The sequence below is a fragment of the Malania oleifera genome, chromosome 6, assembly GCF_029873635.1.
Source record: "Malania oleifera isolate guangnan ecotype guangnan chromosome 6, ASM2987363v1, whole genome shotgun sequence".
Classification (NCBI taxonomy): Eukaryota; Viridiplantae; Streptophyta; class Magnoliopsida; order Santalales; family Ximeniaceae; genus Malania; species Malania oleifera.
In genome coordinates, this window is record NC_080422.1 from 97,409,760 (window position 1) to 97,421,472 (window position 11,713).

The window sequence follows — 11,713 nt, forward strand, 5'->3', positions numbered from 1 at the left end:
ATGCTGATTGGGCAAGATGTCCAGACACTAGAAGATCATTAACTAGTTATTGTGTTTTTCTTGGGAATGCTTTAATTTCATGGAGATCAAAGAAGCAGTCAATGGTGTCGAGGTCTTCGACTGAAGCTGAATATAGATCAATGGCAAGTACCACATGTGAAGTAACTTGGTTATTGTATCTATTGAAAGATCTTCAAGTGAAACATGATAAGTCAGTGCTAATGTACTGTGATAACCAAGCAGCTTTGCATATTGCTACGAATCCTGTGTTTCATGAAAGATCAAAACACATAGAGGCAGATTGTCATATTGTGAGAAATAGAGTTCTTGATGGTACTATGAAAATATTTCATGTTGCTTCCAAAAATCAATCGGCCGAGCTCTTTACTAAGGCACTTGGTGTAGATAGCCATATCAGATTAATCAAGAAGTTGGGATTGATCAACATATATGCTCCTAAGATTGAATATCCTGATTATGTGAAGGAGGATCAAAATGCAAGAGCATTGCTCTTGAAGGGGGGTGTTAAACTTGATAAGCAATCTTGGGAGGATTAGTTATATGTTATGACTAGTTAAACCTTGTATTTTCTATATTCAGAAAGTTAGTTATTTAGTTAGCTTAACAAATTTTGTATATAAGGAGTCTTATTGATTGTATTTCTCAGTTTTGCTTGTAAGCTCATTTGTATTCAAGAAATAAGATCAAGTTTATTTCAGATCTTCTGTTCTTGGAGTTTGTCAGCTTCAGTTCTTGAAAGAGAGAGAGAGAGAGAGAGAGAGAGAGAGAGAGAGAGAGAGAGAGAGAGGGAAAAGAGAAAAGAAAAAGACAAAAGAAAAGGAAAAAAAATAAAATTAGGTGAAAAAAATTTGGTGGCATATGTGCTCCACATAGGTTCAATTTTAATGTATAGTATAAATATGGTATGATTGGAATTGTGTGGAAGTGTATGATAAAATGAAGGATAATAATACTTAATGATTTTTGAATCCATGAACGAAATGCTAAGATTAGAATTGTGTTTGTATTCTTTGAAAGTGTTTCATAAAATTAAGCACAGAAGTGCTAAATGATTTTTGAATCTACGAACGAGATTAAGAATATAAATCATGCATAAATAGTCCAAGATTTATTCAATTAACAGATGGCATATTACGACCATGGAGTAGTCCAAGTTACTCTGAATTTTAGGGAAAGTCAAGGCTGGGAGTTAAACCAACAATGAACCAATAACATCACATTTCCAAACTTCCCCCAACCACAACTCACCAAAACTGCCCATGCCCAATTCCGCAAACAATCCTTTCACCACCTCCCTTCCTATAAATAAGTAGTACCATCTTCAATCAATTCACATCAAAGCACAAACTCAACTTTTCTTCCATTCACAGCTATTCATTTTAAACCCCCATGGCTGCTTCCAACCTCTGCTTTGCTCTGTCTCTGGTTGCTGCTCTGTCGCTCATGAGCATCCATACCAGCTTGGGAGCTCGCCGTCTGTTGGACACGCCAGCAGCTCCTCCTCCGGCGCTGTCCACAATTCCGACTCTGCCTAACCCCACAGTGCCAACGCTGCCGACTACGACTCCAACTCTGCCGAAGCCCACATTGCCACCATTGCCCAGCACCCAAGTCCCATCTCTGCCACTGCCGTCCATCCCCACTGTACTGCCCAAGGTGACTCTGCCTCCTCTGCCTTCGCTCCCAACCATTCCCACGACCATTCCATCAATTCCAATCCCAACCTTTCCCACAAACATTCCAGGAATTCCAGGAATTCCCTTTCTCTCACCACCCCCATCCACCACCACCACTAGCCCTTGAGTGCTCTGCTCTCTCATCCATTAGCAGTATGCACACACATACATAGACTCCGGTTTGGCTGTTGTCCTGTATTGCCTTTATATATATATACAGTTTTTTGAGTTACCCACGTAGATTTGTTGTTGGGAGGAGTGTTAGTTTTCATATATACGTGTTTGTATGGTCTTAAAGAGTAGTTAGTATGATTTCATGAGCTCCATCTGATGGGAGTGCATGTGATGTGATGATGTTTATGCTTCTTATATATATATAATTCCTTTTTTTCTTCTTTTCCTCTTCAACTCTGGTTATTCACAGACAGCTAAACCCTTGGATAAAAATCATTTCAAGGATATACTTATGATTAAAATCATTTTGATGAGTTATTCAAAAATAGCAATAAAGAAAACAGGGGACAAAAGAAAATTTTAAAGTAAGAACATCAATCCATGTTTGGAGATTTCCATCTTTGTTCATCAATTGTAGAGCCAACTCTCTGCAGTCTTTACAATTGGAACTTCTGTTGGTACTAAGGTTCAAAAGTTAAGGTGGTTCATGGACACGTAAACCCTGTGCCAATTGAAGATTGGATGTGTTGATTGCAAAAGTGCTATGAAGTTGCCTTGAAGACTAATTTATTTATGTTTTAAATTTAATTTTCTTTGAGCGCACATACATATATAAGCACTAGCTTGCAATTCGAAAAATTATAGGACCTCTCCATTCATTCATGTGTCTATTTTAGATATTAGATATGTGACAATTTAATCTTAGATTCATTAATATCAAATATGTAAAAAAGAGAAATTATAGGGAGACTCCCTTCCATGCGTCGATGTTTTAGAGGTTAGACACGTGATAAATCAGTCTCATAAACATTTTTAATAAGTGTATCATTTAAAAAACAGACATATAAATGAGTAGTTTTTTTATATAATTTTTTTATAAAGAGGGGATCCATTTTCAACATGTATATAATTTAGAAATAGACATACAGACATATGGAGGGACAGCTTCCTGTATAATTTCTCCTGCAATTCATGACATATAATTAATTGAAAACTTGAATTGGAAGAGAGCCCAAACAATTTACAATAGTAATCCTAGTTGGTTTTTAGTTGGTTCTTGGTCATGAACAACAGTTATCAATAAGTCAATGAACTTTAAAAAATTAATGAATTTGATAATTACTTTAAAGTAAGTTCCAAATTGTCAAAGTTATAAGAACGATTGGATTATGTCTCAAATAAGTTTTGATTATAAATATTTATAAAGTAGTTGTTGATTGATTATTCACATTTATAATCATATAATATGTCAACATGTATATTTGTGTTATATATGATATATAATAAAGATAAAATATTATAAATTTATGTTGACAATAATATTATTAATTAATTTTTTTTAACTATAATCTGATAATAAATATAATTAATCATATTTCTAATTTGCAATTATATAGTATGAACAATTTATGCTTATAAATTTTTTATGATATCATAAGATTTACTGTATGTTAGTTTTATAATATTATTTAAAATTAATTTTGTATAATAATAATAATACTTCTAGTTAACATTATTATTTCTATAATATTTTGTAGTTAATAATTATTTGCTACTTAATTAAAAATAGATTTTATATAAATAATACAATTGCATTAACTATAATTAATATAATGATTAACAAAAAATGTACAACTTCTTCTTTGACTTGTGGATCTAACTACAAATTCATATGAGAGAGAGAGAGAGAGAGAGAGAGAGAGCTATGATGAGCTTGAGCTTCGCTCATTTATTTATAAGCGAGTTGAGTCAAACTCGAATTCGACTCGAGTTTATAGTTTTTTATTCAAACTCGGCTTGTTTAGCATATATATAAGTCAAGATGAGCTCGAATTTGACTCAAATAAAACTCTTTTTATATATGAACGAGTTGAACTCAAGCTCAAACTCAAATTCAACTCAACTAAAATTCGTTTCAAGCTTATAAATGAACCAAAATATTAAGCTAATTAAACTAATGGACAATTAGTAAATATAATTTGAGAGAAATATATTTTAAAGTAAAATAGTTAAAATCAAATATTTAATATGATTAATATTGAGAGCGTTCATGAGTCAAATATTAATTTAGTTCATGAGTAACTAACAAACTAATAAATAAACTAATAAATGAGCTGACTCACGAGTTGTTAAACGAGTTAGACTCGCGAGCCTAACAAGCGAAGTACGAACTAGCTAAAACTCAATTCGTTTAATTTGATATACAAGTTCAAGTGAACCATAATCAAGTCGAGTATCAAGTACCTCATGAGCAGTTTGACTCATTTGAAGCCCTAGAAAGAAAGGAGTGAGAGATGAGAGAAGAAAAAAGGGAGATGAATGTTAATTTTATTTACACACACACAAAAGTCACTATGCACTAATAGTAGAATTTATTAAAAAAAATCATATGGTAACTTAGGTGGTTACAAAAAAGACATTTAATTTTCTTTCAAAAACTTTCAGAGTAGTTTATATAATAAACATTTTTTAACATGCCAAATAGCAAAAATATTACTTGTAAGAACCCGAAATATTTAAAAATGGATTTCTTCAGATTTCGTCAACGAAGCCAGATTTCGTTGATGAAGGCAGAAGACTTTTCGTCAACGAAATTCAGAGATTCGTCGATGAGGAGAAGTCGAGAGGTTTGGGAAATTTTAAATATCAGACTTCGTCGACGGGGCTGCCGACATCCTCGACGAAATCCTTGACTTTTTGTCGACGAAGGCACATTTCGTCAATGAAAACTAACCAGGTCAAAGGGGTATAAAAGGAAAATTTCATTTCTTAATCACTAAGTTTTCTAAATCTCTCTCTCTAAACTCTCTCTACTCTCTCTCTTTCTCTCTCTCTCTCTCTCTCTCTCTAGATTTCCTCGCCGGTTGTTGATAGAATCGGAAATCCGAGGTTACCACAAGGATCATGGAAGGATTATCTACAATTTCTACGGATCGGAATCTCGTTTCAGAGATTTTCGGGTTTCGGCGGAAAATTGAGGCAAGGCTCAGTTTTCAATTTTGATCTGGTAGTTTTGTAGGTATCAGTCTTGTGAGTATTTTATGTACTGTTGATTGTAAGTTTTGGAACTCGGTTCGTTGTTTAGAAGCCTTGGAGTTCGGGATTTGGTAACGGAGTTTAGGTAAAGGGAACTATGTTTATATTGGTTATTTTTGAAATCGGACTCGGTGGAACTGTGGTCCACGGTCCTGTGTGTGTTTTGGCCACTCATTTGGGGGGATCTAATGGGGAAAAAATGGGTTTTTCATTTATTACAGTTTTTGAGAAAAAGGGGGCGACGAGCTGCATTCTTGGTTTTAATGAAAACCTATGTATATGTTGATTTATACTGCGTGTTTGGGATGGCCGTGCCTTGACTTTGTATAAACTGTATTTGTTTGGAAAACCATGATTTAGATTACCAAATGGGTGTGGTTTGTTTGGTTATATGAGCATGCATGTGTGTGTGATATGTTAAAATGTTAGTAGGAACGCGGTTCCGAAATTGTTCCAGGTACTGAGAGTGGCTGACTCTATATCCGAGGGCGTGTGTTTATCGCCTGCCACGTAGGCAAGAGTGGCCGGCTCTATATTCGATGGCTTGAGCCTATTCCGGTAGATTAGGCCGAAGGGTGTGGATCCACCAGTTAGCGCCAGTACGATGCCATAGGAGTGGAGGACTCGCCATGTGCCGGTGGAGCTGTGCTTCGTGGGTTGGGTACGGGCCAACACCGGAATGCCGGATTGGCTTTGGGCCGATGAGTGTGACGACACTGTGTACTGATCATGTGTGTGTATATGATGGGACTGAGCTGATGGGATCACATGTTCTTGTGACCTGTGTACTGATAAGACTAAGCTGATGGGATCGCCAGTTCTGGTTACCGGGTTACTAATCATGTGTTGTGTGTGCGCGTATGCACTGTGTAAACTAGTACTGGACTGCATTTAACTGCGTGTATGTTTTTATCATGATAACACTCAAATGCCACACACCGATATAACTTGTGTTCTTCCTTACTGAGAGGTGTCTCACCCTACTATACGTACATTTTTTACAGGTCTTTCGAGTAACCGGAACTAGCGTCCTGATGTGGGGAGCGTAGTGGCCGGTGTATTGCGTTAGCGCTTGGGTAAGTGCTAGGACTGTAGTTTTGTTGGGTTGCCATTTTGAGTTGCATTTGGACACCCAGTTTGTACATTTTGTTAGAACCATGTTCTGCTCTTATATAAACTCTGGTATGGTACTGCATATGTTGATATAGTATGACTTTTTATGCTGCGTATATGACTATGTTTGGATGCGTCTAGGGTATCTGGGAACCTCACAGGGTCCGACCTTCATCCATTGTACTGTATCTTTTGATGATTGTATGATACAGGGACATGTTAGGTTACATTCTCACCTCTGGATCCCATTTCGGGGTTCAGGGCGTGACATTACTAGATAAAAACTAAAAAAATTTTAAACTTTGTTTGGAAGTCTTAATTCCAATCTTGAACTCATTTTACGTAAATACGAATAAAATTTAACATAATTTTATATCATATTTTGTTCAATATATATAAATTCAAATCTAAGACTTAATTTCAACCTCACAATATAAAGGATTATAATATTTTATTTGTACTCTAGTTAAATATTAAAGAAATAAAAATGGGTGGGCCATGTTAGGTAATTAGTGACACAAACTTAGCTTAAAAAATTAATAACCCCCACGATGAGATTGAGTAAAACAGTTCAAATTCTTTCACGATATCAATTTTGTATAAACACAAATAATTTAATATAACGGCGTTGAGGTAGCGAAATTTTTTAATGGATAAGTTTCGATCCATACGAAATAACCATTTTTTCTTATTTTCGCGAACTTCAAATGCAATTAAGAGTTTAATAATCTTTTTAAGACGTCCTTCTCACTTGGGTTATAAGAAAGATGAAATCAAATATGAATCCTTTATTTTGAAGATCCAAACGAACCCACCCACCGAACCAAACCAAACCCACATAACGCAAAAGCCCCGATTTCCAAACCACCCAGACTTCACGCACCGCAGCGGCCATGATCGCGGAGGGTAAACCCGTTGCTTACGCCCCTCTCCCTCAAAACTACGTCGTTCTCCCCCTTTACCGCCCTCCCGAGCGCCCCCGCCGTCTTCGCCGCATCCTCCTCTGGTCCGCCGCAGCCGTCCTCCTCTCCGCCTCCGTATTCCTCCTCTGGCCCTCCGACCCCGAGCTCAAACTCGTCCGCCTCCGCCTTAACCGCGTCCGAGTCATCTCCTCCCCCAAACTCGCCCTCGATCTCTCCCTGTCCCTCACCCTCAAGGTCCGCAACAGAGACTTTTTCTCACTGGACTACCAGTCTCTCTCCGTCTCCATCGGCTACCGCGGGAGGGCCCTAGGGTTTGTGAACTCCGACGGAGGTCGCATTAGGGCCAGAGGATCGTCCTATGTTGACGCCACGCTTGACCTTGACGGCCTAGAGATTGTTCACGATGTGTTCTACTTGATCGAAGATTTGGCCAAGGGTTCGATCCCTTTCGATGCGGACACGGAGGTTCGAGGTGATCTCGGGGTTTTCTTCTTCAAGATTCCATTGCAGGTATTTATTTATTTATTTATTTGAACTTCTGTTGATTGTATTTTTTTTATAATATTAATTTTGGTGGTGTTTGCGTTTGATTTGATCGAGGACGCGTGAATGTGAATAGAAATATAGAATAAATTATGTTGCTTTTCGAAACAACTTTGTTGCTTTTAGAAACCGCGTAAAAGTTAAGGGTTTTGAACTGTTTTTAGAAGCGAAGGAACTTAACAGAGGGGAAGACATTATTATATTTTTTGTAACTCTTGATTGGTAACATCATTTCTGTAGACAAATCCAAATAGGGGTTGATAATGCCTTGCTGATTTTGTTTTGTGTTCATATTGTTTGTTTAACTTTACTTTCTTGATCGTTTCCTAGTTTTAACATATATGGGGAAACTTTCCATCTTCACTTAGGCTGGACATGTGATGGTGAGTGCTATCCATGGCTGTTTAGTTGCCTTTCTTAGATTGCTATCACTCCCAAAGTTCCAAACAACTTTTAAATGTTGAGTTGCACGCAAGTGTTACAGCCATATTGCTATGCTTGCCATATTTGAGACTCTCCTGAGGTTTTTCCGTAGTGTGTTTTACAGAATTCGTGCATGTATTTGTTTGTCCTTGAGGGGTTGGGTTTGGACTTGGGGTTATTGGGGAGAAGGAGAGAAGTGGACCTGTTTAGTGATGCTCAAGCCAGTGAATCATGTGAGTACACCTCTTGTGTAGGCAGCAGTAGTTAGAAATGCTGGCTGTTGAAGTAGACTTGTATAGTTGTGTGAAAGACTAATTTTCTAGATGGATCGTTGATGGTGGTTGCTGAAACAAATAACAAAATGGAGTTATGAGGAACCTTGGAGTCGACATTTGAAAAGTAAACTTGGCAAAATGAACACCTAAAATGCCAGCCATCATGGTGAGATGGTGGTCAAGATCAATTGCCAAGAGATGTTATGCTGTATTCCTACTTAAAAATTATCAAAATTGTGAAGTTGTGAAGTCCTAGTAAAATTACTACAATCTTCATGAAGGTTTTTTAGATGTTATTTCCCTAATACTTTCCATGAAATTTGTGTGAAATTTTTCAGAGATGTTAAGAGTCAAGTTTTAGACCCTTTTTCGAGGAATTTGTTGCTGTTTTGTCTTAGTATCTTACACCTAGTTGTGTATTTGTTGATGGTTGAAGCAGCAACATTTTTCTGCAGCATTCCAAAGAAACAAGGGTGAACATTTTTTAATTCAAATAAATACCCATATGAAAACTTCTTAATTTAGATTTCAAATATTGCTTGAGCCTTAAGTACATGTTGGATAAATATACCCACAAGACCCAAGATGCCGATACTGTGGTGCACAAGTATAGAGATGTTAGTGGAGGAAAAATGTAGGAGTTGCTTTTTCATTTTGTGCTGATTTAGACGGTTCAGTTTTGCATAAAGGAAAAATCAAGTACCTTCTTGTAGGGATGATTTTACTATTTTATTTTTAGGGGAGATATTTTCCTCTTTCCTGTTTTTTTCTTTTGGAGTGGGTTAATCACTTGGATAAAATAACAGTGCTATTTGCCTGCTTATACTAGAACCATGTTTGGAACTCTAAAATGATGAAATAAGATTATTGTTTTTCCACTCAAAAGATAATTTTTTGATTCAATCTTGTCATTGAGTAGTATTATAAACTTGAGTTTTGTTTATTTAATTTACCTCATTTTGCCTTGTAGCTATTAATTAGCTGGATATAATGTTATGTTAGAAACTTAGAACAATTGTGATGAGCAACACTCATCCAGTATTCTTTATTTTGTTTATGCATTGGTGAATATGTTTCAGTGCACTTATGTTTACAAAATTAGTACTCAAATAGTTTGTGCATGTGGTATAATATTTAAAGCTAGTTTTTTGGTTATCCCCAGAAATTTTCTCATGGTTTTCTTTCACCTTGGATGTTGGATCTTTAGATGTTCTGTCATTATTTATCTAAATTGTGTTCTTCAAATTTCTCATCAGGCGAGGGTGTCATGTGAGGTCTATGTAAATGTAAAAAACCAGACTGTTATGCATCAAGATTGCCGTCCTAAGGTATGTTAAGATTTTATTTTTATTTTTTGGGGGTGCAGGTTGATCTCTTTGCAATACTTGAATCGTTTGTTATTTGGTTTGTGCATGTTATAGTGCCTACATTATCATTTCCATCTGGAAACCGTAGTTTCTAAATCTTGACAAACCAATAGAAGTCCAATGCACACATGAGTGGAGCCACAGAGCTAGGTGTATTTGCCCTCCCTAGAGACAACAATTTTTTCATACTATATGCATTTTTTTGTGTAGATAAATTGTATAAGTTTCATATTTTCCCCCATGCGAACTGATTTTGGTGGGATAAAATATAAATAATTAAAATTAAGTTTCGTGCATACATAGTAGAACTAAAAATTGTAAAGAAGTATAGTTTCCACTGTTGGACATTGTAAAAGTTGACTGTTTAATTGAACAGCACCCTGCTGATTGAATGATTGCTTACAATAGAGAGATATATGCAGCAATTTAATTTAGAAAATTTAAAAAGAGATGACTAGATTGTAATTTGAACTGGGAAAAAATCCCATCGGGTGGTGATAATGATGGCAATATTAAATAGACTAGGAATTTCAAGGTTGATTAATTTATATGTTAAGGTGATAATAATTTAATGAAAAAACATATGATTTGCATCCTGCCATTTTATTTGCAAAAAATATTAAAAAAATATATTTTCTGAAAACTTAAACTTAAATTTCACAAGAATGGGGACATTAGAATTCTGATCCCCAAACGGGATGGCTGGATGGGTTCTCATTTTTCCTTGGTGGGATGGAAATGGAGAGAGAAGTAAAAAACTAAGCCTACTTTATCCCATTTGCAATCCCAAGTGTTCACATTTTTCCTTGGTGGGATGGAAATGGAGAGAAGTTAAAAAAACTAAGCCTACTTTATCCCATTGACAATCCTAAGTAGTATTGAAAAATGAATTTTGGAACGATTCTATAATGTAAATACCATCAAGGTACAAGAGATTGTCTCCACCAGTTAAAATGTCTTGGCTCCACTATTGATTACACATTTTTATCAGCTCGTATGTTTATATGGGGTATGCCCATTTTTCCCCTAGTCAGTGCATATTAAAATTTTACATTTATTTGTAGAGCCTAGTTTAAGAGTACAGAAAGTCACCAACTTTAGAATGCAAAATGGGAATGTGATCTCAACCGTAATACAGATGCCTATCCTTGTGGCAGTTGATGGTTTTTACAAGATCTTTGGGCATAAAGTGATGTAATTGGATTGTGAATGAGTGGCCTCAAGCACCAGCATTTTCTTTGCTAACAATGGAACCTGTTTTTGATTATTGTTGCAGTGATTGTAATGGATATGATCCACTCCGGGCTCGATGACTTGGAATCACGAAGCGTGGTGCTGCGTGTTGTGAAGTCTTTGCGGTGAATATGGTTTGATTTTTCAGCCCATCCATGTCTATGCGTATGATTGTGTACATGTTATGATAAATAATATATAGAATGTGGATTGTGAGTTGCTAACATGGTGTGCTTCATTAGAGCTTGATGCTGACTATGATTTGTTAAACTAAAAGCACCACCAATGCTTGTGTACCTCTGTCTGTCACAATTCACAATTGTATACTCTCTTTCTTCAGTTCAATGCCTTCTGAGGACTGCTGCTTCTTTCTCTTTGGTTCGATAAGGCTACATCTACATACAGTTCTAATTGAATTCCCATTTATTATTGGTCATCATGTAAATATTGATTGGATAGTATAAATATAAGGCAATATCAGGAAAAAAATAATAATAAATCATCAAGTAACTTATAACCAAGTAGAATTAAGTCATATTAACTGATGAATATGATAGAACTGATTAATAGTTAATTCATTGTTATAGTTTTTTTCTGTGGTATTTGTTTTAATATTTTGAAATATTTTAATGAGTTTGAATCAGAACATTTGGTATTATAATAATTCACCTACTACTGTTTCTTAGATTGGAGTAAACTCTAAACTCTATTGTTTGTTCAATCCAAGAGAGAGAGGGGGGGAGAGGGAGACGAGCAGAATTGGTTTGGTCTTTATGGATTCTTTCACTCGGTGTTTAGAATTCAAGTCTTATGTTTGGATTTAAGTGAAAATTGTGATATAATTTTATATTACATCTTATCTAAATTTAATATAATTTTAAATGCAAAACTGTAAAACTATCGGTCTCAACAGCTATGCAAAGAAAGAA

The 11,713-nt window shown here is 35.8% G+C and overlaps 2 protein-coding genes across 3 annotated transcripts; one reads left to right on the forward strand and one right to left on the reverse strand.

Moving 5' to 3' along the window:
* Positions 1–1,400: 1,400 nt before the first annotated feature.
* LOC131158717 (uncharacterized) lies at positions 1,401–1,841 on the reverse strand. Its single transcript, XM_058113579.1, has one exon. The coding sequence runs from the start codon at positions 1,839–1,841 to the stop codon at positions 1,401–1,403; it is 441 nt and encodes a 146-aa protein (XP_057969562.1).
* Positions 1,842–5,515: 3,674 nt separating this feature from the next.
* On the forward strand, positions 5,516–11,156 carry LOC131157076 (uncharacterized). Of its 2 annotated transcripts, XM_058110944.1 has the most exons (3): positions 5,516–7,453; positions 9,441–9,512; positions 10,828–11,156. In XM_058110944.1, exons 1-3 carry the CDS (start codon positions 6,914–6,916, stop codon positions 10,828–10,830), a joined length of 615 nt encoding a protein of 204 aa, XP_057966927.1. In that variant the 5' UTR covers positions 5,516–6,913; the 3' UTR covers positions 10,831–11,156. The 2 variants fall into 2 exon arrangements, with proteins under 2 accessions (XP_057966927.1, XP_057966926.1); XM_058110943.1 differs by having other exon boundaries at positions 6,794–7,453; positions 9,441–11,156.
* Positions 11,157–11,713: the final 557 nt, after the last annotated feature.

Coding starts and splice junctions, on each gene's coding strand:
- LOC131158717 (XM_058113579.1), bottom strand. CDS start 1,841: ATGAGAGAGCAGAGCACTCAAGGGCTAGTGGTGGTGGTGGATGGGGGT.
- LOC131157076 (XM_058110943.1), top strand. CDS start 6,914: ATGATCGCGGAGGGTAAACCCGTTGCTTACGCCCCTCTCCCTCAAAAC. Junction 7,454..9,440: donor TCTTCAAGATTCCATTGCAG/GTATTTATTTAT, acceptor ATTTCTCATCAG/GCGAGGGTGTCATGTGAGGT.